This window comes from Dipodomys ordii, unplaced genomic scaffold (assembly GCF_000151885.1).
Source record: "Dipodomys ordii isolate 6190 unplaced genomic scaffold, Dord_2.0 Scaffold48, whole genome shotgun sequence".
Taxonomy (NCBI): Eukaryota; Metazoa; Chordata; class Mammalia; order Rodentia; family Heteromyidae; genus Dipodomys; species Dipodomys ordii.
This window is the reverse complement of record NW_012267264.1, coordinates 835,152-862,272: the sequence shown is the minus strand read 5'-3', so window position 1 is coordinate 862,272 and position 27,121 is coordinate 835,152. Positions and strand designations below refer to the sequence as shown.

Genomic DNA, 27,121 nt, shown 5'->3' with positions numbered 1-27,121 from the left:
CTCAAGTGGTAGAGCGCTAGCCTTGAGCTGAAGAGCTGAGGGACAGCGCCCAGGCCCAGAGTTCAGGCCCCACAACCGGACCAAAAAAAAAAAAAGAGTAATTTTTCTCATTTCCTTTTAGTAATAAATCTTAGTGATACGTAAGCTTTATTCACTTTGCTTCTCCATAGTGTAAAAAATACAAGACATTGCCATTTACCCCACTGAGTAATTATAGATTCACAGTGGGAAGGTGTTGAAACATGTTGGAGAAAGTGCACGTGAGTCTTGCTGTTAATGGAGCCGGTCACATTCTGCTAGAATACCCACTCAGCAGGCTGTGTCCCAGAGAATGGACTTCAGAAGGTAGAAGATTGGGAAGATGACAGTCTACTTGCCTTTCTGTGCCCAGACATATTGATAAGGAGAACACAGTGACTTACAAAAACAACTGATGGTAAAGAGAGTAGCAGGGTAAGAAGATGGTACAACACAGGAAAGGGTAGAGAAGGGAAAAGGGAAAGAACATGGAGGCAGGGAGAAGGAAAAGGAGGGTATCGATAGCACCCCTTCTCAAACGATGCTCAAAAAGCAGGCATCGACAGTGCAGAGCAGCTTGCTGGGGTTCCGCTTTAGCATGGAGGCCTGGTCTGCACCGATGATCAGTCCAATGGGATGGACAGGGAGGTGCAGAAGATAGGAGAGCCCATCATTACGCTGCCTGACCCACAGACATGTATCTTGCCAAGTAACCACTCACAGCTTACCCCTCCCCACCCACAGTGTGATGTACTGATGTCCAGGCTGACAGAATTGCAGGACAAGTTCAAGACCAGTCAGAAGGAGATGGGGCATCTGCAGATGGAGCAGTGTGAGCTCCTGGAGGATCAGAGGAGGCTGCAGGAGGAGCAGGGCCAGCTGCAGGAAGAGCTGCACAGGCTCACATTTCCACTACCCAAATGTGGCCTCTACCGTAAGGTACCCACTGCCAGGGCATGGCTGCTAATCATGGGGAGGCTGCTTTGAGAAACTTTCCTGGCATAGCTGACCCAGGGGAAGAGAGAAGGATGGGGGTGTAAATGTTTCCCTCCTTTCTCCATACCAGACAGCTCCCTAAGGTTGATTAAGGTTTCTATTTTCTTCATCAGGGCTTTGCATCTTAAAATATATTTTATTTTCTGGAATCTATGATGCATTTTATACCTAGATATTCAGTCTCCCTGCAGTGCCTCTGGAAGCACTTTGTAAACTACAAAAGGTACACATAAGAGATCATTGCTAGTCAATTAGCAGGTCTCAGTAGAAAGACCCCGTGTCTTCAGTTAGGCCATGTGAAGCCAACACAAAGACAGCCCATCAGGAATGAGACCCAGCAGAGGCTTTCCCTTTAACAATCCATTTTCCTTCCTCCCCCACCCCTCCCCACCTCAGAGTCAGGATCTGCTTAAAAAGTTACAAGACCTGTGTGAACTGCAGCTACTGTACCAAGGCATGCAGGATGAACAAAAAAAACTGATACAGAACCAAGAGTGTGTATTAAAAGAACAGCTAGAGCTGCACAAAGAGCTGCAAGATGTCAAAGACTCCAATGTCCAGGAACTGTTGGAGAACCATGAAGATGCCAAATATCCTAAGTCCTCAAATTGTGAGAATAAGGTAAACATAACAAGAAGGGAAACAGCTCTCCTGAGCACAGCAGCATTACAAAGAAAGAGCCCCATGCAAGAGTCCAAGTCAGGAAAGTTTGTTTAGCGAGGACTGTACACAGGGTGGCAAATAATGAGGCAAAAGCCCCCCTTTCCTAGCCAGGACTACCATGTGGCCATAGGTATTCTGAGGGCCTCACCCAGAAGGCATGCCAGCTGAAATGCTGTGACCATGTAGAATAAAGTTGACATGGCCACAAGTGTACATCTGACCATTAGACACAAATCCCATCAATGTATCATTTTCAAGATGTACATAATCAGTTCAATGTTTGGATTTCTTAGAATTAACCTTAACAGCTGTGTCCCAATGGCTCATGCTTGTAAGCCTAGCTGCTCAGGAGGCTGAGATCTAAGGATCGTGTTCAAAGACAGGCAAGAAAGCTTATGAGACTGTTACCTCCAGTTAACTACCAAAAAAAACATGCACAACACACACACACACACACACACACACACACACACACAAGAAACATAACCTTTTGGGACTTTGTACATGACAAATCCGGGCCCATCCTCTCCCAGATAAACAGCGTAATAAATAGGTTATTGGCACTGCCTGCACGTATGTAACATATTCAAGGCTCTGGGATGACTTTAGCATTAGGGGTGCATGGGTGAGACTGAGCCTAAAGGTCAGAAAAATGGACACACCTGACTGAGAAGAGGGTGGAGTAGGGAGCCAGGGTGATCTTGAGACCCACCTCACAGTGCTTCAGAGAGACAGCATGGTGTGCCAGAATGCAGAAGCCAGAAGAAAGGAAAGCCCCCAAATCATGGTGTATTTGTCTTGGGAAGATTTTCCCCAATGAGCCATATAGATGACATACTAGTCATCTATAGGCTAAATCCAAGACAAAGACCTGGTGAGACAGGCATAGGTTTGGTCGGGTCAGTGCTTAGACATCTGCCCTGGGCGAGGGGCAGCTAGGAGAACTAAAATGTCTCAGAGTAATGGTGCTGTCTCCTGCCCCCCACCCAGCAGCCCAAGTTGCTCATAGAACAACTGCAGGCTCTGCAGGTGCTGTATAACTCGAGTCACACAGAACAGGAGCTTTTGCAATTGGAACATGGGCGGCTCTCGGAGGAGCGGAAAAGGCTGCAGGCCGACTTGCAGCTCTGCCTAGAAGAAATGCAGCTGCTTCAAGTACAGTCCCCTGCCATTAGAAAGAGCCTTGAGGTCTACAGGAAGAGCTGTGCCAGCAATGACAACTTACAGAGGAGTTATGACAGCACCATCGATGAGAATGACAGCTATCAGAAGAGTTACGGTAGCACTCAAGTCAGCAATGAGAACTTCCTCAAGAGCTATGACAGTGGCACCAATTCCAATGAGGCCTACCAGAAGAGTTACAGCTCTAGCAGCTGTGTTTCCCTTAAGAAGAGTTACAGCAGCCCTAGTAGTTCTGAGACCTTTCAGAGGAGTTATACCAGCAGCAATCCTGATGAGGAGCCAGCTGATCCTGAAGACTTAGAGGTAATCAGCACCAGGTAACAGGTCAGACAGGGAGACCCAGGCTCCTTTCTAGGAAAATAGCACCAGGGGAATGAGATGGAAATAGGTTCAGAGCTGATCTAGGGATCTCCTGGAAGTAAATAAGGCTTCTGTCCTCAGCAGCCATGCATCCCATTCAGCCCCTCTCCTACAAAGGTTTCTTCATCTGGACAGAGACCAAGGTCTCAGTGCAGATGCTCTTCATGGGAAGAAATAACAGCTCCCCATTCCCCAAGCCATCTCCAGATCCTTGTAGCCACTGTTCTGTATTTAAGGAAAGGCCTGGCATACGGGGTGGAGGTCACATTCTTCTTGGGTGCCATCATTGCTCCCTGCCCTCCACAGCAATTTGAGGAATTGGTGGCCAAGGTGCTAACCAAGCTGCAGGCAGTACAGGCCCTGTACCAGGTGAGCCAGGAGGACCACTGCCAGCTGCAAAAGCAGATGAACAAGCAGCTATGCAAGCAGACAGAGCTGAAGGAAGAGCTGAACGAGTGTGAGAGGGAATTGAAGGCATGCATTGACACCTGTGAAAAACCTGCAGCTCCCCAGTGCGACAAGAATGAGGTAATTTTGTCAGGGTTTCTCCTAGGAGTCTCCAGAGACAAGAGGTAATAGCCCTTTTCCAGAAGCTACAAAGAGAAGGGTAGAGCAGGGAAATGGAATCCCAAGAGGCCAGGCAGCTATCTGATGGACATTATTCAGGCTGAAAGACACTTTATGGCCTTCCATGGTGTGATGTACTAGTTATCCAGACTCCTTTCTTGGAACTTTTCTCTACTTCCCTTTGCCCTTACTTATATTCTTTCTCTTGCCTTGTGTCCTAGAGTACTTCCTTAGAGCCAATTCCCATCATAATGAGACCAGTTTTCTTGTCTTTCCAGCTAGATTGTAAGCACGTCTGTTTCCAGAGGTGTGGGAGTCCAGAATACTGTCAAGCTTGTGAACAGAGTTCCTTAAGTAAACTTACCTGTTAGAGTAAAAGAGTTGGGTGAAGTTGAAGTTCCTGATAAAAGAATTATATAAGGAATTATATAAGAATCATATTTATTATATGATATAAATTATGTAATTATATTGATTATATAATATATAATTATATAAAATATATTTCCCATATAATATTTAATAAGTGTCTGAGGCTCAGCTTTATTCCCCAGGTAGGTCTTGGTTAAAAAAAACAACAATGTAAAACATTATTTTTTATCATGTTAGATAAAAATCTTTAGGCATCTCAAGTCAGGGAAAAGCTACTTCTAAAAGTATGTAGTCCATTTCCAGATGGGCTTTATCAGGGAGATTCCTGAGTCATGGATTGCCCAAGTAGGGCTTTTGCTGGCTGGGTGAGGCCAGCTCTGGGTAACTGACCTCCACTGCCAACAGATCAAAGAACTGCAGACCAAGCTTCGGGAGCTGCAGCTGCAGTACCAGGCTAGCATGGACGAGCAGGGGCGGCTTCTGGCAGTGCAGGAGCAGCTGGAGGGGCAACTGCAGTGCTGCCAGGAAGAGCTCCGTCAACTCAAAGAGAGAAAGCCCTCCTCTGGCAAAGATACCAGGGGAAAGAATGGCAATAAGAATATGAACAAGAATGCCAATGGGGTTAAAAAGAAAAAGGCAGTTAGCCAGTGCCCAGACAGTTCCGAGGACAGCTTTGATAAACAAAAGGTGAGTCACAGCTTTAGCAGCCAGTTGGGCAGAAGGGTGAAGGAGGCCCTGGGAAGAAGCATCATTTCCATTCTCATTTCTGCCACGTAAGGTATTTGTAGAAAGGCTCCTGGGATCCCTAAGTGTCCATGGGAGTTCCATTTTGGTCAGATGAAGAGGGCAACTATATGGGAAGAATGGAATTTGTTCAAAGTAATTCTATACTAGTAAGTGAAAGAGGATTGGGTATGATGGAATCAACCGAGTTAAGATGCAGAACCCAAGAATCTGAGCTATAGTAGTTGATTGGAATGACTTAATGAAAAAATAGATATGTTGGCCCCAAGAGGCTAGGTATGAATGACTCCCCTCCACATTATGCTGGGAAGACTAGTTTGCAGTTTCTGAATATAGTGCTGCACCCTGGCACTGTGACATGATGCAAGTGAAGTTTTCTGGAAATAGTACAGCATTGTCATGAATGTAAGATTCTTAACAGCAGCCCCATCCTACCCTACCTCCACCCCACAGAGTCTGGAGGTTTTACTGTACTACAAGGCCAGTCAGACGCAATTAGAACAGCTAGACTGTGAGAAAGAGAAAGAAGAGACGGGAGAAGAAAAAAGAAAACGAATGCACGCTATGAAGGAGGCATGTTACGACCTAGCTGCTGGGGAAATTAAGCCAACAGATGGTCAGGGTGAAGTTGAAGAGCACAAAGAACCAGGGGATAAGGAAGACGATGATGACGACGATGATGATGATGACGAAGATGAAGATGAAGATGATGATGATGACTCTTCTGAAACAGCTGACGATGGCAATCCCCTTAATATTTCTGAGAGCAAAAAGGTAACCATAGCCAAAAGGCTGAATCACGGGGAAATGAAACTTGGGTCCAGGTTCCCCAGTTTTCAGGGGTGGCCCTCCCAAGGGTAGACTTCTGTAGGAGAAGAGGACAGTGACTGCAAGGTCTGATGTCACATGGGGAAAGTGGGAATGGAGAGCAGAGTTGAGAGAGCAATATTTCCGAGGAAAATGGCAACCTTTGGCCAATTAGATATGGGACTGTCTCACAATGACCACCTTTTCTGGGAGCCAAGGTGGCGTCTTTGGAATCTTATGTCGCTTCATTTGCACAGTAGGCCTTGTTACCTTTCTATGTTGAGAGTGTTCCCTTACTCCTCTCCTTGGCACTGCAGAAAGACCTTGAAAAGATGAGGCCTTCAGGGCATTTCTGCCCGGGCAAGTCTGCCCATGGCACCCTGTTAGAGTCCATCTTTGTCTATGCAGTTAGGAGTGTGGGGAGGGGGATTAATCTCTCCTTTGTAGGTTTGGGTTCTACATAGTGCCAGATGTGAGGGCCGGGTCTGGTGGTGATCAAGAATGATTGTCAGGGCTGGGAAGGTGGCTCAGCGGAAGAATGCTTGCCTTGTATGCATTAGGCCCTGGGTTCGATTCCTCCACACCATATAAGCAGAAAAGGCCAGAAGTGGTGCTGTGGCTCAAGTGGTAGAGCGCTAGCCTTGAGCTGAAGAGCTGAGGGACAGCGCCCTGGCCCAGAGTTCAGGCCCCATGACTGACAAAAAGAAATAAAAAGAATGATTGTCAGAGCTTGGCTCCAGGGGCTCACGCCTGTAAGCCTAGCTACTTAGGGGGCTGAGGTCTGAGGATCACAGTTCAAAGCCAGTCCTGGCAGGAAAGTCCGTGAGACTCTTATCTCCATTTAACCACCAGAGAACAGGAAGTGGTGCTGTGGTCAAGTGGGAGAGAACTCGCCTTGAGCTGAAGAGCTCAGGGACAGCACCCAGGCCCGGAGTTCAAACCCCACAACCGACCAAAAAAAAAATAAAAAAGAATGATTGTCAATTTTAGTCTGTTCAGCAGGGGCATTGGCCATGGCCAGTCCATGCTAGCCACTGCCCAACCCTTTATTTAGCTGTTAGATTACTGAGAGATTGGAATGGAGATATGTAAGCATATATGCCAGGATGACAGAGGCAATTTGCCAATGACACAGATGTATTTTGTTCTTTTCATGAGTGGTGCATCTCTGTTGGTGTGCACCAGCTGAATTCCTGCTTTAGGGGCTCTTGAGTTATAAGAACATCCTGAATAAAGCCCTCAGTTTATATCACAGATCCTTTCTGTCCCTTTAAACACAGGAAAAGAAAGTTAGGTCTCTTGGGATAGGATTATTCTGTCAACTCTAAGGATATCTGGATTTTCCAGCAGTTCAGTCTGCTATACAAGCCAAGGATTCAATCTACAGTTCCCTGTTAACCTCATTGCAGGACTGTTGCTTGGGATGTAAGCCATAGGAGCAACTATAGCCTTTCCCTAGGGTTATATTTCTTTGAACTCATCTCATCATATCCCACCAGAAGCTGGCTCAGAGCCTCAAAGGTTTCTTGACCTTGGGGACATTTCTAATACCAGACCTGATCTTCGTCCTTTGGAGTAGAATCCATTGCTTGTTTCTACACGTGGTTTTGCCCTAGAGGGTCCTGCATCTTTGCAGGCAGTTCAACATCTTGCTAGAAAGCTGTTGCAGATAACTAGCTCTTCTCTACTGTTACCTTGTTTTAGTGCATTAAGCAGGAGACTCCTAGAGGACTGTAGGAACTGGAGTTCAAAATTCAAGAAACTTGATGGAAAGCAAGGCAGACAGGTAGCCTGGCTGAAGACTGGCTGTAGGAAAAGTGTCTACTCTGCTCCTCTAAGGATGTCCACTCTGTTATCCTTTGAAACATCACATTTTTAGAGTGTGTGACCCTCAAGACTAGGTACAACTAACTAGTACTTGACAAGATAGAAGTACATGACAAGACAAAACTGGCCTTGCTGCCTCATTTGGACCTAGCTAGCTGCTTAACCCAGTTTTCCAACTTCTGCAGGCTGCTGGTGGGAAGTACTCCTCTGCTCTCCTCAAGGCCCAGGGAGCAGAGAAGAAATGCTACTGCTTACATGGGTTTTAACCTCTTGATTCTTCTCTCTTTTCCCTTTGTTCTCATCTTCATTACCTGTTGGATTGTGTTTGTTTCTTCATACCACGTCACATCTCCTGGTCTCTTGTGCTTCTCTCTCATTTGATGTGTTGTAGCCATCCACTGTCCCCAATCCCCCCATCTTCTCCTTGCCTCTCGTAGGCCTGGTGGTCATATCAGCTCTGCTCTGGTGCTGGTGGGCTGAGACATCATCCTAACACAGGTACTGGTATTGCTTTTTCTCTTCTTCCCTACCCAGCTGCTTGCTTCTTGCTTTGGCCATTGTACAATAGGTGATGCTATGGTCTAAGTTTCAGCTCTGGCTTTTTCTTGGTCTGCTGCAAAAGCCTATAACTTCTTAAAGATGTCTTTGACATACATAAAACACAGGAAACTAGAATGTTTACCACAGGCATGATTTGAATTTCTTTTCTTGACTTGGAGAAACTTGGATAAACTATCTGTTGCTACTGTCAACTACTGTGTGTGTGTGTGTATGTGTGTGTGTGTGTGTGTGTGTGTGTGTGTGTATTAGTTGTTTTAAAGATAAGATCTGCTTTATACCTGAACTGGCCTGGGGTATGGTCCTCCTGCTGGTATTCTTCTATGTTTCTGGGGTGACAGGAGTATATTATTATGCCCCACCAGTGTGCTTTCCTCACCATAGCTGGTCATGCTCCACTGTACCCAGCCATTGGTTAAGATGGAATTTCATGAACTTTTATGCCTAGGTTGACCTTGAGCCATGATCCTCTGATCTCCAACTCCCAAGTAGTTAGGATTACAAGCTTAAGCCACCATTAAGCTTTTACTTCTACCCAGGATGGTAAAATGGCAAAATAAGAAATCACTCCATGTCTTGGTGGTTAAGAGAGGATGTCTGAAAGTTCATGATCCTTCTGGTCCTCCCAAGAATGTGTGTGTGTGTGTGTGTGTGTGTGTGTGTGTGCCTGCGCACATATGTGCATGTGTGTAAGTAATGGAGCTTGAACTCAGGGCCTCATGTTGTTACTTTTTTTCCCCACTCATGGCTAGTGCTCTATCTCTTGAGCCACACCACCAGTGAAGCTTCTTTTTTTTGCTGGTTATTTGGAGATAGAGTGTTGTGGACTTTTTGCTCAGGCTGACTGAATACTACAGTCTTCAGACCTGGGCTTCCTGAGTAATGAGGCTTAGAGGTGTATAGGCCAACAGTGCTTGGCTCCCAGAAACAATTGAATGAGATAAAAGTGGAGCTGAATCCGTGACATATAATGTAGTTTCTGAACCTAAAAAGTTCTCTGATATGGGACTTCTGGTCCCCAGAAAACACAGACCAAATTATGTATAGTTCTCAGTTTATCCCTTTTGGGGGCCAGATTCCAGTTTTCTGGAAAGAATATGATATTGGTAAAAATAAAATCTCTACTAGCTAGAAATCAAGTCTGCTGTGTTCTAGACACCTCTCCTTCAAACCAGTTCTTATGAAACTGGTCTGTTCACAGGATGCCCAATTCAGGAGGCAGACTGTCTCGTGGCTTAAGATAGATGCTAAGTTGCACTTGCCTCTTAGAACCCATAAGCTGTTCTCTGTTATTTTGATCTCCCTGCCCTCTCCTCTCATGCTTTTATAAATCAAGCATGGTTAGCTTAGTGCAGAGGTTCAGACTGGCCGCTGAAATAATTGTTGGTGGCATCTCACCATTTTCTACCCATTTTTGTCTCTTCCTCACTTCTGCTTCCTTCCGTCTTCTTTTAGGCATTCCAGTTATTACTTCATTGATAGTCAGCTCCTTTAGTGACAGAGGCCTCTCCTAATACCTGTGCTTTCCCTGTATGCTTCCAGAATTCTTGAGTCCCTATTGGATAAGATACAAAGCACTTAGTCAAAGCCTTTTGCCAGGTCCAACCAGAGTATAAAGAACTGCTAAGGGTCCTCTTAGGGGACCCGCTATTCCCAGAGCTCTGTCCAAGAACATAGTGAAGTGAAAGTATACCTGACAAAGTGATTTGGTTGTCTGTCTCCTCTTATGGGCTTTGCTCCCTCTCAAGGAGCAAAATGTAAACAAAGAATAGTTAAGGTCTGCCTTCCTTATAGTTCTCTGTAAGGATCAGATGACTTAACATACGGAAAACACTTTAGAATATAAAATATTACAAAATAATAAAAAGGCCATATACTTCCATAAGGCATACTATGTACCTGGCATTGCTGTAATCACTTTACATATGTTAACTAATCTTTATAGCAACCTTATGAGGAAGTACTTACTGTTGTCATTTTATATATGATAAAACTAAGGCTGAGAGAGATGAATACAGCCAAGAAATTATGAATCAAGATTAGGACTTAATATTGACAGCAGGTAAAATTTGAATCCTGGCCAAGTATGCACAGTTGTAATCCTAGCTCTCAGGAGGGAAGGGGCAGGAGGATCAGGAGTTCTAGGCCAAGGTGGGTAGGTGGCTCACACCTGTAATCCTAGCTACTCAGGAAGCTGAGATCTAAGGATCATGGTTCAAAGCCAGCCCGGACAGGAAAGTCCATGAGACTCTTACCCTCAGTTAACCAATAGAAAACCGGATATGACACTGTGGCTCAAGTGGTAGAATGCTCACCTTGAGCTGAAGAGCTCAGGGGCAGCATCAGACCCAGAGTTCAAGACCCACGACCAACAACAACAAAAAAAAAAGAGTCTGAGTTACATAGGAGAACCTTGCTGAAGGAAGGAAGGAACAGAGAGAGAGAGGGGAAGGGAAAAGGAAAGGGATGGGGAGAAATTGTTCCTTGTATTATCTTTCTTCATTCCAAGAACATTTCCTTGGTTGGCCCACAGTAATCAGAAAGACACCATACTTTTGTTTGTGAAACTTCATATCTCATTAGTTTACCTCTTTGTGTCACTAATATCATTAATGTCCTTTATGTCTTATTTATGAAAACCCCTTTTGAACATTGCAGATGTTAAGCACATCTTCCCTGTTTTCTGTTAGCATTGCATTGTTTGGGGTTGAAAGGCTGAACTTGTCAATGTTCCTATTAGATTGATAGTCCACAGTTCTAACCTGTGAAGTTTATTGTTGTTTTGAATGTTCACCAGCCACTCACTTTCGTTCCTGTCATCCTCCAGGGCGACAAGATCACCTCCCATGCTTTCATCCAAGTTACAAGTGAGGATCCAGCCCAAAGAGTGTCACCTTGCAGGGCTCTTCTTTCAGCTCACTGGCCACCTAACTAATGGTTCTATAGCAGACTGTTCTGTCAGCCTGCTCTTACTTCCCAATGTTATCTGCAAGAATTTCCAGGAAGATCTTTTCAAACACCTTGGTTAAGTCCCCAGTGTAGTTTGTCAATTTGGTAATACAGTCCCAAAACCTGTGATTTCTAGAAGCCCTTGGGGACCAAACTATACCTTTATATATCCAGTCCAGAATCTTGCTTCCACCCAATGTAATTTACCAGTTCACAGTTACGGAATTCAGTTCTTCCTTTAAAAACAGACTGAGTTTTTAGCAGTGCTCATCAGGAAACAAATTTCTGAGCATGTAAAAATTTTTCTAGGTCTTTTCTCGGTTTTTTAGTTGGTGGTGGTACTGGCATTTGAACTCAGGGCTTTGCACTTGCTAGATAGGTGTTCTACCACCTGGACCACACTTCTAGCCCTTTTGCTTTAGTTGTTTTTTTGAGATATAATCTTGCTTTTTACCTGAGCCAGCCTGGAATATGATCCCCCTATTTATACTTCCCACTGTAGCTGGGATGACAGGTACTTACCACCATACCCAGCTATTGGTTGAGATGGGGGTCTTGAACACTTTTTGTCCAGACTGGCTTTGAGCTTTAATCCTCCTGATCTCAGCCTCCTAAGTGGTGAAGACTATAGGGATGAGCCACCAAACCTGGCTTATTTTTTATTTGCCCCTTTATTTATTTGGCAGTCTTGTTTTGGTCTTGTCCTAACAGCCCTTCTACCTCTTCCTCCCAGGTGCTAGGACTGCAGATAGGTACCACCTTGCCCTGCTTAGTTGATTTACATGGATTTTTCTGTATACCCATTTCCAACATTATTTTGCTTTCCTTTTCCTATCTTCTGTTCTTCTTAGTAACTGTTTCTACAACCTTAGGAGATTTTTTTTGCCCTTTAATAGTTGGCTTAAAATCATCAATAATTCTCTGAGCAAATACCTTTTTAGCTTTAAGAGGCTCTATCCACTTTTACCTAAAGCTGTCCTTCTTATACCCGATACCAAAACTCATGACTCAAAAATCTGAGTTCCATCTTTCAAGTACTACAGTACAAAGAATAGCAAAAATAGGAACTGTTTCCCATATATATATTTTCTTATCTAAGATTTCCAAATGGGCCCTTTTTGGATAACTTCTGAGATGTTATTTCTGACCATGTATCAGCAGGGTTTGCCAGGGGCCAGCAGTGTCTAGAGGCCTCTGCACACTAAAACACATCAGTAAGTCAGTCTTTGAGCCAGGAGATGTGGAGAGAGTGTATAATGACTCTGACATTTATTTGCCTCCCAGCGCTAGTAACAGACTGCCTTGAATTTCCTTGAAGTAACATCATTTTGTGCAGAGGGCTGGCTGCCCAGGCACCTTCTGTTCACCTGCGCTTTGCAATGTTCTTTCTTCCCTTCACTCTCAGTCTCCTTTTCCTTCTTCTTGATTCTCAGTCAATTCCCTCCCACTCCCCACAGAGCTCACCAGGTGCTGCTGCTTTCCCCAAAAGCCCCAGATTATCTCACCTTTCTTTTGCATTGCGTGGAAAATCAATGAAGGCTGTCTGTTATATATATTCTCATTCTGTTGGAAGAAATGGGGACATAAATTCAGGGATCACCTAAGGTGATGTGTCCAGCATCTAGTGGTGCCTGGATCAAGGGGCCATATGGTCTCCACTGGTTACCCAGGAGGAGAGAGATGCTCAGCCATGCTGTCCTGAGCTGTCTTTGTGCAGTACCAGCAGGCAGATGATATCTGGCTTAGGGAAGGGTTGAGAAAGCAAGGCACTCACTATTTTTCTTTGGTCCCCACAGAACATGTTTGGGATGTGGAAGCCTATGGTATTCTTGGCTATCGCAGCTGTGGCTCTTTACGTTTTACCCAACATGCGACCGCAGGAGACAGAGTTCTGCCTCCTGGAGTGATGCAGACCTGGGCCAGCCCTGAGGGCATATCCCCAGCAGCCGCTACCCTCACCTTTGGGCAGGACACACTGTGCCAGAGCTCCCACCCCACCCACGTGTCCCGTGTGTCTCCACCTCCTTGCCTCAGTCACTTAGGCTCGAAAGGCCAAGAGGAGTTGCTGCTGGCTCCCACTTTCTGCCTTGTATAAGAACCTGGGTTCCTTGTAATTAAATTGTCAACCTAACTCCCTGAGATGTTGTGGCTTTTTATTTACTAAATGCTTTCACATGACCAGAACAGAGCAGTTTCCCTTCATCCAAGTCTCTCATATAAGAGCCTATGAGCCGGGCACCAGTGGCTCATGCTTGTAATCCTAGCTACTCAGGAGGCTGAGATCTGAGGATCAAAGTTCAAAGCCAGCCCAGGCAGGAAAAGTCCATGAGACTCTTATTTCCAATTAACCACTCGAAAACTGGAAGTCAAGTTGTGTCTCAGAGTGGTAGAGCACTAGCTTTGAGCAAAAAGCTCAGGGACAATGCCCCTGCCCTGAGTTCAAGCCCCATAATGAACAAAAAAAAAAGTCTATGATTTCTTTCACCCTACACATGACCTCAGGTATGAGACTGGTCCCTGCACTGCCAGTGCAATTGCAGAGATTGATCTGGACTTGTTAGCCCTACCTGGGTTCTAAAGGGTGCGGGTGGGGGCACAAAATGACCAACTCCATCTATGGGAGGATGCCCTAGAGAAGATCTGTGTGGAAACCTTGTGGCTTAGTCCCTGTGACTCAAGAGGCTCACAGAGCCTGGTGCCAATGGCTCAAGCCTTGTAATTCTAGCTACTCAGGAGGCTGAGATCTGAGGAGCAGTTTAAAGCCAGCCTGGACAGGAAAGTCTGTGAGATTCTTATCTCCAATGAACTACTCAGAAAAAAAAATGGCACTGTGGCTCAAGTGGTAGAGCACTAGTCTTGAACACAAAGAGGCTCAGGGATTGTGCCCAGGCCCTGAGTTCAAGCCACAGGACCAACAAAAACAAAAAACAAACAAAAACCCTCAGGGATTAGGCCCTGTTTTTGAGTGGTTAATTGGAGATAAGAGTCTCACAGGACTTTTCTGCCCAGGCTGGCTTTGAACTGCGATCCTCAGATCTCAGCCCCCTGAATAGCTAGGGTTATAGGTGTGAGCCACCAGTGCCTGGCTCACAAAGATGACTCAGTCAAGATCCTGGTAGTAAATGATACTTGAAGCTTTAACAGTAGAAAATTTAACAAAGGGACTATATACAGAAGGTAGCTTTAGAACTAATAAGAAATTTGAATCTAGGTGCCTCACAACTATAATCCTAGCTATCCAGCAGGCTGAGATTGCAATTCAAAGCCAGCCTAGGCAGAAAAGCCCATGAGACTCTTCTATCCAATTTGCTAGTAAAAAGCTGAAAGTAGAGCTGTAGTAGAGTGCTAGCCTTGAATGAAAAAGCCAAGCAAGAGTGCAAGGCCCTGAGTTCCAGCCTCAGTACTGGCACCAAAATAAGTAAGTAAATAAAATTGTGGAAAACACAAGCCCTAGCAACAATGGGAAATTGTGACATGCTTCCCCTAGGTTGGAGGGAAGTGAGATGGGGAAGAGAGAGAAGAAATCTGCAACAGTGCCATGAGGAAGTAGAAGGCTCTTCAGTCCCCTACTTTCTGCCCACCTGCCAATTTCCCAGTGGGGTCTCACTGGCAGAACCCAGCAGGGCACTAGAGAGTAAAGGTGCTCAGGTGAGGTAATCTCTCAAGGTCAGCCTCCCGGAGCTTAGATGAAGACAGAGGATTGAGAAGGGATCTAAGAGGGGACAACACTACCAGGATAATTTGTGCAAAATTGATTTTTACCTTCATTCCTGCCAAGGCCTTTATGAGTGGTTATTCTCATCTAGATTTTTTTAAATCAGCCACAGGGCTTGAACTCAGGGCCTGGGTGTGTCCCTGAGCTCTCTAGCTCAAGGCTAGCACTCAACTACTTTTAGCATAGCCCTCCCCTCCACCTGATAGCCAAGGCCTTGATGGAGTTCACCCTATCATCTGAAGCAAGGAGTGCACGCAGTGGATGAACCCAGCCTCTCCCTCTTCAGTTTGAACTCCTGGGCTTGATTCTGTGTTGCCAAAGCATGCAAAAGAGATCTTTTTTTGCTGTGTTCAGTTCACTTGAGCTAGCTTTAAAAGGCCAGGGACTAGACACTGAATTTTAAGTCTTCATGGGAAGGCATGTGCCTCAGAGTGGAAAAAGCAAAAAACAAGGACCTCAAACACCTTCAGGAGCCTCCACCTCTTTTTTCCTGGTACTCCTAGAGTTTGAATTCAGGGCTTCAAACTTGCTAGACAAGTACTCTACCACTAAGCTGCAGAGCAACCCTTTTTGGTAGTGGTTTTTTGAGATAAGATCTCACTTCCTGTCCAAACAAGCACCTGGACTGTGATCTACCTTTTTTAGGCTTTCTGTTACTGCTAGGATGATTGGTATGTGCCACTGTCCCAAGCTATTTGTTTAAGAGGGTCTCATGAACTTTTCTGCCTGGCTGGCTTTGAACCACAGTTCTCCTGATAGCCTCCCAAGCAGCTAGAATTACAAGCATGAGCAACAGGTGCCTGGCTTCAACCAGTTTCCTACTGCCTGCTTTCTACCCTCTCCCTATAGGTTGGGCCTCTCTGCTATTCCTGCCTAGCCCACCACCTGCCAATCCTGGTAAGAACCAGATGCTACTGGGAGCATCTAAAAATCACTGAACTGTTGCTTCTGATACTGGCAGGCTGAGTGTTAGGAAGCTGGGAACAGGCAGGGAAATAGCATGGAGCTCCAAGCTGTGGACACAGATCTGAGGCCCCATTCCTTAGTATTTCCTTGGTCTCACAGATCCCAGCAAAGGAAGCTAACTAAATTTTCAAATCCTCTATTAGATGCTAGGCACCATGCTAGTCTTTCATGTTATTTCCTCTTCACATACTTTTTTAAAATCCCTTTGGCCAGGTAAGATGGCTCAAGCCTCTAATCCTATCTACTTGAGTACAGATTGGAAAAATTATAGTTTGAGGCCAGCCCAGCAAAAAGTTGGAGAGACTTCATCTCAACCAATGACTGAGTATGGTGGCATACACATGTCTTCCCAGTTACACAGAAAGCACAAATAGGAGGATTGAAGTCCAGCCTAGCCTGGGCAGAAAATGAGACTCTACTTCAAATATAACATCTCCAAAAGCCTGGCCAGTGGCTGAAGTAGTTAGGTGCCTGCCTAGCAGGCACAAGGCCCTAAGTTCCATAAAGGCCAGTACTTAAAAAGAATCCCAAGAAATGGAAACATGGGTTTTTGTTGGTGGTAGTGTTTTTACTTTTTTGTTTTGTTCTTTTTTCTATCTTGAGGGAGGCAAGTGTGGCACAGAAGTGGAAGGAGGAAGGATGAACAAATGTAGGTATGGTACTCAGTAAACACTATGTGAAGAATGAACTATGCAACTTGTAGGCAGGGACAGGAGGGTGAAAGTAGAAAGTGAAGGAAGACGTAACTGTCCAAATGTACTCACTACCTGACTTATGAAATGGTAACCCCTCTGCACAGCACCGTAACAATAAAATAGTGTTTAAAATCCCTTTGAGGATATTACTCCATTTTACAGATGAGAAAATGGAGGCTCAAAAGAGTCAACAAGTCAAAAGTGAAGAGAAATGCAACCCTTCTATCACCTTTCTTGGTATCCAGGTCAGAAGAACAGTCAGTGTGCCTGCTACAAACCTGAGTAATCTTCAATCATAACAGGTGACTGTGGGAATGTTCCAGGCCAAGCACCAGTAGAATACACCTGTAATCCTAGCCACTCAAGAGGCTGAGATCAGAGGGTCACAGTTCAAAGCCAGCCCAGGCAATATAGTCCATTAGACTCATCTCCAATAAACTACCAAAAAGAAGTGGAGCTGTGACTCAAGTGATAGAGCCCTAACCCTGAGCACAAAATCACAGAGACAGCATCCCAGTCCTGAGTTTAAGTCCCAGAACCAGTACCAAAAAAAAAGCAAAAACAAAAAACACCTCACACATGGTTCCCTGGGTCTGCTCAAATAGATTTGGCTCTTCCCAAGTTATGTATGGCCCATGGAGGTGACTGACAAACATTCCCTCTTTTTTTTTTGGGTGGGGGGGGTGATTCCAGTCGTGGAGCCTGAACTCTGGGCCTGGGCACTGTCCCTCAGCTCTTCAGCTCAAGGCTAGCGCTCTACCACTTGAACCACAGCGCCACTTCCGGCTTTTTTTTTCTTTTTTTTTGTGGTGCTGAGGAATCGAACCCAGGGCCTCAGGCATGCAAGGCAAGCACTCTACCACTGAGTCACCTTCCCAGCCCCGAACATTCCCTCTTGATGGGACAGGCAGGCCAGGTGAAGATCTAGGCAACCTGGTCTCCTGAGATAGGTCGACAGGTGGTGAGTCATGAGGCTAAAAATGGCTTGGGGCTGCAGCCAGCACTGCCACACATACTCAGCTGACAAAACCCCTTGCAAGCCCCTTGGTGCCCCTTCCTCCCTTTAGGAGGAACACGTTGGCTCTCCTCAGGGAAGGGGCCCCATTTGGCAGCCTCCAGGACAGCATTGCGCACGGTCTGTTCTGCCCGCATGGCCAGGCCTAGGACCTGGGCTCATGGGCTATATTGAGGGCTGAGTCACCAGCCTGTGCCTGGGTAGGCTGACTGTGACTGGCTCCTGGGGCCTGAGTCAGGCCCCGATTTATCCTGGAGAGCAACAGGCTCAAGTTTCGGAGGAGGGTGACAAGAACCATCCCTTGGCATTCTGCACCCTGTTCTGCCGACTGACCATTCAGTCCCCCAGGGACTGCACACTGGTCTCTCCTGTAGTGAGAAAATGAATTGAGGAGGGACAGCAAGGGAGGCTGTCCTTGCAAGCTTTTTCTCTACTTGCCCACTTTCCCCCCAGTGCTCCCACCTTAACAGGCCCTTGGCTGATTAAAGGCCTCTGACAATGCCCACTAGACAGGACTATGAACTACTAGAGTTTACTAAGGGGTTTTCAGCTTCTGCCTTCTTTCTGCTTGCCCCAGCAATTAAGAGGTATCCATCATTTTTCAGATTTGTGTCTCATTTCTTCATCAGAACTTCAGAGACAACACTGAAGCCCTGAGCTACTACCGTCTGGTTGGCTCACAAGTCTGCCTTTACACACACACACACACACACACACACACAGAGTGTTCCCTTGTGAGATCCAAGCTGGGCATCCAACACTGGTGCCTGCTGGGTGGTTTTGGCCATAAGATAAAGGTGGCTTGGGGAGAATGACAATTCTGGAGACAGGGAAAGAGGGTTGCCAATAGGAGAGTGGAATTCCTGAGCGCAGAACATGAGCTGCAAGGCCCAAGCTATTTATACCTTGCCTGTCACTATCAGGGCCCCCAGACAACCCCTCCCCCCACCAGCCATGCACAGCAGGTCCATTTTCTATTCTTCTCCCTCCTTATCTAAAGACCAGGCAATCTCATTAAGTGTGAAGAGAAAGAAATGATTTTTTTCTTTTTTGGGGGGGTCAGTTGTGGGGCCTGAAGTCTGGGCCTGGGCACTGTCCCTCAGCTCTTCAGCTCAAGGTTAGCGCCCTCCCACTTGAGCCACAGCGCCACTTCTGGCTTTTTTCTGCTTATGTGGTGCTGAGGAATCGAACCCAGGGCCTCATGCATACGAGGTAAGCTGGCAAGCCAGCTTCTCAGCCTGAAAGAAATGATTTTGTGGATCCCTGTCATCAAAAGCTTTACTCCCCCCACCCCGCCCCAGGAACCCCTCAGTGCAAAATGGGCACTTCCCTAATTTTACCTTTCTGGAGAGAGCCCTCAAAGATGCCTACTACTTCCTGCCTTTTCACCAGGCCTTGAAGGAGGAAAGAAGTAAGGCAGAATGAATCACCTATAAAGTCCCAAACACCAGTAATCACATATCTTGGGTCAGGAACTACCTGGCTGGAGAATTTTCTCAGGCTCCAGCATGACTTATTGAGTCTAGAAGCAGGGAAATCAGGGGAAGCATGGTCCAAAGGGGGGTGGGGGGTGGGGCAGGAATGGGATACACATATGCTACCAATTACCAAATATCCCAGGCCAGCTCCTCCGCGTGCCTCAGCTTCTCTGCTGCCACCATTCTCCAACCCTCTACCAATTCTGGGCCTGCCCTGAAGCCCAATCCTGCCTAGGCATCCTGCCTGGTTCCCTCAGGCTTCCCTGCCCACTGCCCCTAGCCCTGCCCACCTGCTCCAGTCACAGTTTTCCTTGGCTGCTCCACCAGGGCTCTCCCTGGTGTTTGCCTTGCTCGCCTTTCCCTAGGAGAACCTGCTCTAGGGCCCAGTTGGGCATACTGCCCAGGGGGCTCCCTGGCATCCAGGGGCAATCTCTCTCCTTCCCCTCAACACCTCGGTTGAGTCAGACTGGGGGAAGTGCACATAAAGTGTGACTCACTGGGTACCCTTTTCCTGAGCTCAGCTTCATTCTGAGACAATGAGGCCAAATAGGCTGGTGACAGGGACACTGATTCAGGGGCAAGAGCCGCGGTCTTTCCCCCTGTGACCTTGAGTTTAGGCTCCAAATGAAGATTTTTCTATCAGAAAATGGATCGATAAGGGGAGCCCTTCCCCCCAACCTTTTCCCTAATTAGCCTCCCTAATTCTCAGCTTCCTCTCAGGCCATCTCAACACAAGCACACACGCGCGCACACACACCACACACACACACACACACACATACACAACTTTGCGCGCACACACACCACACACACACACACACACATACACAACTTCCCCTCTCTGTCCACAGGTGGACAATACGCTGGGCTAGGAGCCAGGAGGACTCCCAGGCCCTGTCAACAGCCTGGCCAACTTGTCTAGAAAATTCTGTCAACACCAGCTCCCTGTGTTTGGCCCTCATCACTGGCCTCAGTTTCCCCATTTGTCTCTTCAACCCCAGTTAACTGTGGAAGGAGCCTATTTCATCCCTGACGGGTGGGACTTGGTTTTAGGATGTTCGGGGTGTGGGGGCGCACCCCCCCCGCCCTGGGCCGAGGGGGGGCAGAAACCCCCTAATCGGCTGCTGGGCTGGCGCGGGCCGCGTGGGGGAGGGGCGGGCGGAGCGGGGGCCCCCACCCGCAGGCCGGGCGGCATTCCTGGGAGGCCGGCGCTCTGACGTGGACCCCAGGGCCGCGGGCGCGGCGCGGGGGGGCAGCGGCCCAGGGGCTTCTTAAACCCCCCGCCCGGGCCCGGGCCGCACTTCCCGAGCACCGCTCCGCCCCCGGAGGGAGAGAGAAAGAGAGTGAGCTAGCGAGCAAACCGACCGCGGCCGAGAAGCCCAGGCCAGAGCCCCGCCAGCCAAGGCGCGACACAAGTTTGGAGAGAGCGCAGCGCAGCGCAGCGCAGCGAGTCCCGCGGTCCCGCCCCGACAGCGCCCCGAAAGCACCCGCAGTCCGAGCCCCCCACCCCACCCCAGGCCTCACCGTCCCCGTCCCCCTCCCGCCAACATGATGAACAACAGTGGCTACTCGGATGCCGCCGGCCTCGGCCTGGGCGACGAGGCGGACGAGATGCCGTCCACCGAGAAGGACCTGGCCGAGGACGCGCCGTGGAAGAAGATCCAGCAGAACACGTTCACGCGCTGGTGCAACGAGCACCTCAAGTGCGTGGGCAAGCGCCTGACCGACCTGCAGCGCGACCTGAGCGACGGGCTGCGCCTCATCGCGCTCCTCGAGGTGCTCAGCCAGAAGCGCATGTACCGCAAGTTCCACCCGCGCCCCAACTTCCGCCAGATGAAGCTGGAGAACGTGTCCGTGGCCCTCGAGTTCCTGGAGCGCGAGCACATCAAGCTCGTGTCCATCGGTCAGTGCGGGCCACAAGGGCAGGGCCACGGCGGGGGAGGGGGTGACCCGGGGGGGGGTCGCGAAGGGGACACAGGTGCCGGCCGGACGGTCCGGCCGGGGAGAGCTGAGAGGAGCGCCGTGTGCATACAGGACAGTGGCCTGGTCTCTCCCCTGACTGGCCAGGCTCCCGGGACAGTGCCTTGACACTCCTCTTCTGAACCGAGCGCTTTGGTTAGCCCTTGAATCCAGACCTTCCCGTTTAGGAGCCCTGAAGCTCCCCCACCCAACCCATGCGCCCGCACTGGTTCTCTTCCATCCGCCAGACCTTGTGCGTGCTTGACAGGACAAGGCCGGTGTCCATTGCTGATTGTTGGGGAGTGTCTCTTCCATCCAACAAATGGCTTCCCAGTCTCTCCACAGGGAGGAGCAGACTAAAGGCGGGTCTCATCCACCTCCCACCGCTCAGGGCTCTAAGGCCAAGGGGAGCTAGCTGGTGGCCCCGCTGCTCCACCGGGGCCCTCTAGCAGGCATGTGCCCCGCAGCTGGGTTCGGGCCTGGCCAGAAAGCAGATCCCAGTCTCAGAAACCTAAAAAGGCGCTAAGCAATGGCAGGGAGCCTTAACCCCTGCTTGCCCTTCCCCTGCTTCACTTGCCGGGTGTGTGTGGGGAGGGTGGGGGGGTGGGGGCTCTCGCTTGACCATGCCCTGCCCAGCCCACCCCCTATGCCTGGGATTGGCTACAGCTAACTGCCCTGCCGGGAGGGAGGGGAAGGCCTGGTGAAGGCCGGCCTGCCGAGGGGAGGAAGTCATTGAGTGTAACCAGATTTGGAAGGTGTGTCCGTGCTGGGTGGGGGTGGGGAGGCACTCCAGCCTGGAGAGACCAGAAGCCCAGAGTGGGCTGTGAGTGACAACGACGCTTCCCTGCCCCTCACCAGGGCTGCCCCCACTGTCACCACCCAGCCCTCGGTGAGCTCCTAAGAGCAAGGCCCTGCTGTGATATACAGGAAAGACCCCTTCTCCCCCCAGTGCATCTTAGGGCCCCAGGAGGTGTGTTCGACATGGTCCCAGGCAGTCCCTTACCCACACCCACGCAGAGGGTACCCCAGAGACTTCTCAACAGAATCCGATGTCTGTCCACTCTCCCACTGTCCCCCCAGGGCCATCTCCATACCTCCTGAATTAGCAGCTGAGGTCAGTCAGGGGCCCTTTGCCCTGTCCAGTCCCCTCCCTAGGCCTTACCTCCTCTTGCCCCACTACTGCCCCCCCCTCCACACCCTGCTCGGCCTGGAAATAGCCCTGTCTCCGTGACACAGCAGTTGTCTCTGAGCTTTCCAGAAGGACAAGCCTGAGGGCAAGGGGTGGGGGAGGGGGCCCTGGTGTAGTGGGCTGAGGGCTTGGAGAATGGGAGAGGGGGGTGGAAAGGATGGGAGGGGCCAGCTCTGGGGCTGCCACCCCCCTCCTTCATCCCTTTCCACTCTGGAATTTGAAAGGCTGGACCGACGGTCCCAGGTGGGGTCTCCAGGGGAAAGCCTGAAGCCTCTGCAAGACGTGATAGGAAATGGCTCAGCCTCCCCTCGTGGCGGGGGCGGGGGCCGGGCCCCTCTCCAGGCGTCACCCTTCCCCGGTGCACCTCTCCCCTCCCCCACGGCGCTGCCTGGCTCCAGCCCCCTTGGCTCAGCTGGGGAGGGGCCTGCTTCGAGTAGAGGGGGAGGGAAGCAGTCGATGCTGGGGGTGGGGAGCTCCCTGGGTTCCCTCTGAGAGGCTGGGGGAGCTGGCTCTGTTTGGGCTGAGCGTCTCCTCGGGCTGACGAGATAAGCTGTCAGCAGTTCAGCAGCAGGGCTGGGCTTGGGCTGGGGTACAGGATGATGTAAAGGGGCTGCCCTCTAGGAGCGGGCGTCATGCTTTCTCCCGTCCCCCTGGTTCCATTTAGTAGTGGCAAGGAGCCATCCAGGGGGGTTCCTGCAAGGCATTGTGTCAGCACTGAAACTGAGCAGCTGGGCACCTGGGGGAGGGGGATGGATATCTCAAGGACTCCCTGCTTGCCCTTCTAGAAGGGAAGGCAGAGCCTGGGCTGAGTGTGCTCCTGGAGGAAGGGTCTTCATCCACGTGGACAGAGCTGTGTGCCCCCACAACCCACATGGGCCCCACCCCCACCCCCTCAGCTCCTCCAAACAAAGAGGCCCGGAGGCAGCTCTGTCCTGCAGCTGTTCCCCAGTTGCTATTCCTTCTCCTGGAGCCAACAGTTGAGGGAGGGGCTGGAGGGGCCTGCAGCTGTCCCAGCACCTCCCTTGGCCCATCCCGCTCTCATTCCCCTCCACGGGATGGAGGGGGGATGCAGGGAGGGGTGTAGGGACTAGCTGTCTGTCTCCTCCTACCTATTTTGAGGTGTCCCTAGGCTTGGTGGGTGCTGCAAGGGAAGAAACTTCGGTTGAGCCCCCCTCCACCCCTGCCTGGCCTGCAAGGAGTAGAAGGTCATTGCTCCAAGGGTGGGACTCTGGGCCTGCCTCCTCCCTCCTCCCCAAGCCGGGGACCACTTGCTGTCTGGCCCAGGGCCAGTTGCTAGGGAGAAACCTCTCTTTCCAGCAAACATGAATGACCCTCACCGCTCCTACCCCCTCCTAGCTCCGCAGCTTCAAGGGCTCCCTCCTAGGGCTCAGGGCTGCAGTTCACAAGAAGCACTTCTGAGTGTGAGCCTCAGCTTTGGCGGCACTGACAGTGTGGAGGCTGGGGCACTGGGGCATCCAGACTGTGTGAAAGTGTTGTGGGCCTGTGTTTGAGAGAGTGCAAAAGCACCAGGAGGCTGGGAGTGAGTGTGTCATGGAATCCAAGGGCTGCCAAACCATTGTGCTGCAGTGAAGCCAGGGGAAAGGGGCGGGCTGGGGAGCTGCTGGGGAAGGAAGGATGAATCAGTGGCAGGGTGGGGAGCCAGGGCCAGAGACCGAGCCCCAGGAACCAGAGGGACAGAGATTCCCTCTCTCAAGACAGGTAGGGATAGTATAGAAGATGCCAGGGGCTCTCTAGGCCCTTGTCCCCTACCCCTCTTTCCCCCCTCCAAGATCTGGGGAAAGGGAGCAAGAAAAAAATGTGTAGGGAGTAATCCTCCATCCCTAGCCTCTCCCACTACTTCAGCAACATCAGTAAACAAGATTGAGGCTTCTGACCTCCCCCCCAATCTATACTCTGTCTCCTAGATATAAAAAGAGAACTGGGCCTTTAAAATCTCCAGGAACCAAGTACTCCAAATCTTGAGTCTCAGTAGGCTGTGGGTACTCTCTCCCCTGCCTCTTGTGAGATCCCACCAACCCCATTTGCTCACCTGACTTCCAAACTTCTGGCAAGCATGCCTTGCCTGGCCTTTCTTCTCCCCTCCCAGAATACCCAGAAGCCCTTCTGGCCTTCAGGGTAGAATAGGACCGAGCTGGCCCTATTCCTTCAGCTTTCAAAATATTCTTTCACTTAACAACTTTTATTGAAACACGTGCTAAATTCTAGGTCCCAGTGCAGAAAGATAAAACTTAAGGAGCTAGGATGTAGCTCAGTAGCAAAATGCTTTCCTAGCAAGTGTAATGTCCTGGATCGATCCTCAGTACAAAACAAGAAAAGACATACACACACCCAAAAATACAGTTAAATAAAAACCTCAGGGTCTACAGTGAAAGAAGCCACACTGAAACACAAATAAATAAAAATAAAATATACCATATGATCCTATTTACAGAAAAGCCTAAAGAATACAAAACATAAGCACAGAGAGTAGTAGATATAGTGGTATACACTTGTAATCCAGTTATGTGAGAGGTGGAGATCAAGAGAGCGGCAGTTTGAGGATAGCCCAAGCCAGAAGCTAATAAGGCATCATCTTAACGAACAAACGGATAGTTTCATGCCTATAATTCTGCAAGTTTCAGCTACACAGGTGGCATGTGTAGCTGGTTTTTGGTCCACATTGAACCTAGGCAAAACAAACAGGAGATTCTAGCCAAAAGATAACAAAAGCAAGAAAGGGTTAGGTTCAAATCATAGAGTGCCTATCTAGCAAGCAGAAGGTTATGAATTCAAACTCAGGAAAGAAAGGAAGGAAGGAAACAAAGAAAAGAAAGAAAGAAAGGAAGGAAGGAAGGAAGGAAGGAAGAAAGGAAGGAAGAGGAAGGAAGGAAGGAAGGAAACAGATCAGTTGTTATCTGGGACAGTGAGACAAGGACAGTCAGGAGGGGGAAATCAGGAGAGTATGTACAAGGAAATTTGGGCAGTGATGACTATGTCATTCTTCAATTGTGGTGATGGCTTTGTGAATATTTGCCTGTTATCAAAACTTATCCCATTTCAGCTTGTTTTATGTCAGTAAAACAGTTAAGAAAACAAGACAAAATAGTGTCTGCCCTAAGAGGCCTGCAGCCCAGTGGGGCCAAAGACTGAATCTTAGATAGATGGAAAACTTAAGTGCTGCAGTATAAGAACAGGTGTGTGTGCAGGAACATAGAGAGAAGCAGCCTGGTTCTAAGGGGGAAAACAGACAAGACTTGACATCTGAACCAAGGAGGGAGAGAATTTGGGAGGCAGAGAAGTGATTGGACTCTATAGAAGTAGGGGTCTGACCCAGGTGATCTGACCAAGGCACCTGCTTAGCCTCAGGAGCTGGGCAGATGAAGATAGGCCCAAGGACACCCTCCTAATCTGGTTTGTTCCTTCCACTCTGCAGACAGCAAGGCCATCGTGGATGGGAACCTGAAGCTAATCTTGGGCCTGATCTGGACATTGATTCTGCACTACTCCATCTCTATGCCCATGTGGGAGGATGAGGATGATGAAGATGCCCGCAAACAGACACCCAAACAGCGTCTGCTTGGCTGGATCCAGAACAAGGTGCCCCAGCTACCCATCACCAACTTCAACCGTGACTGGCAGGATGGCAAGGCTCTGGGTGCGCTGGTAGACAACTGTGCCCCTGGTGAGTAAGCCATCAGACACAGCATGGAGACCTTAGCCAAGAAGGACTGTGGAGATGATCTGAAGATACTAAGGCTCGTGATTATTCCCAGGGCCTGGGCATTAGGATTATCTGTGGGGTTTGTTTGTCTTCCAGACAAGATTTCTTACTAGAGTCAGGCCTACATGATAGATGGGACAATGTCCCCAGGAAAATCCTCATTTTATAGGGAAGGACAGAGAAGTCCAGATCATACAGCCTGTATGGCAGGAGCCTTGACTCTCTGTTCCTTTGTTGTTGTGAGGCTTGAAGTCAGGGCTTGGGCACTGTCCCTGAGCTTTTTTTCTCAAGGCTAGCATTTTACCACTTTGAGCCACAGTGCCACTTCTGACTCCCTGTTCCTTTGCCACACAGATACCATTAAGGCAAGAGAAAGGAGATGCAGTGGGAATTGTAGCAAGAAGGCCTGGTGTTAGACCCAGAGAAGACTCTGAGACCCTGGGGCAGCCTAGAGAAAGGGTTGAGGCCTAGATGATGTAGGTTGAGGCAGTGTGGTACTGTCCAATGACAGGTGACATAGCCTCACCCTTTCTGGGTATAGGCCCTAACCTGGTTAGACTTGGAACCAGATCAGGACCCCAGGAAAAGTGAGCAGCATAGTCCAAAGCTCCAATCCATGTACAGATTTCTACCTCATTTCTTTTTTTTGGGGGGGGGTCCGGTTGTGGGGCCTGAACTCTGGGCATGGGCGCTATCCCTCAGCTCTTCAGCTCAAGGCTAGTGCTCTACCACTTGAGCCACAGCGCCACTTCCGGCTTTTTTTTCTTTTTGCTTATGTGGTGCTGAGGAATCGAACCCAGGGCCTCAGGCATGCAAGGCACGCGCTCTACCACTGAGCCATCTTCCCAGCCCTCTACCTCATTTCTTGAGATGTTTTCTGTTCAGAGCTGGTCAGCCCTGCCTAGGAGCTGTGGCCCTTAAAGGATCCTCCCCCGCCCTGGGGTCAGCTGGGGAGCAGGGGTGGGAGGTGGGAGCATGAAGCCTGGGAAGCATTCCCAGCTGCTGAGCCATTGCCCACAGCTGGTGTGGCTGCCAGCAGTGAGCTCAGCTGTTCCAGCCAGTCATGGATTCTAGCCTATGAGCCCCCCCCACCAATAACGCATCTCCCCCAAACAGCTCTGGCCTGGACCAATCACCCTTGGAGCCTGAAACTCTTTCCCAGGTGATCTGGGGCTGCCTCAGCATCCTTCCTGCTAGGAGGCTGGGATCTTGATAGCTAAATAAGAGGACCCATCCACTTTGAACTGGTTCTCTAAAGCCTCAGTTTCCCCAAGGGGGCAGCTAAGAAGAGAGAGCAAGTCTTGTGCCCTAAGGTTGATGTAGCTGTGCTTAGATTGCTG

At 49.2% G+C, this 27,121-nt stretch overlaps 2 protein-coding genes across 5 annotated transcripts in view; both read left to right on the top strand.

Moving 5' to 3' along the window:
• Ccdc136 (coiled-coil domain containing 136) overlaps nt 1-13,140 on the top strand; it is a 28,288-nt gene extending 15,148 nt beyond the window's left edge. Inside the window, exons 6-12 of the mRNA XM_013019904.1 lie at nt 783-957; nt 1,411-1,635; nt 2,668-3,162; nt 3,526-3,747; nt 4,564-4,845; nt 5,356-5,676; nt 12,840-13,140. Coding sequence (XP_012875358.1) covers nt 783-957; nt 1,411-1,635; nt 2,668-3,162; nt 3,526-3,747; nt 4,564-4,845; nt 5,356-5,676; nt 12,840-12,950 — 1,831 coding nt within the window. The 3' untranslated portion in view covers nt 12,951-13,140. The remainder of the gene's footprint in view (nt 1-782; nt 958-1,410; nt 1,636-2,667; nt 3,163-3,525; nt 3,748-4,563; nt 4,846-5,355; nt 5,677-12,839) is intronic.
• A 7,320-nt stretch (nt 13,141-20,460) lies between these two features.
• The window catches only part of Flnc (filamin C, gamma), a 30,975-nt gene continuing 24,314 nt past the window's right edge, over nt 20,461-27,121 (top strand). For 2 of the 4 annotated variants that reach the window (XM_013019934.1, XM_013019933.1), the window contains exons 1-2: nt 20,461-20,815; nt 25,494-25,742. In XM_013019934.1, coding sequence (XP_012875388.1) covers nt 20,461-20,815; nt 25,494-25,742 — 604 coding nt within the window. The remainder of the gene's footprint in view (nt 20,816-25,493; nt 25,743-27,121) is intronic. The other 2 variants (XM_013019936.1, XM_013019935.1) reach the window with 1 other exon arrangement.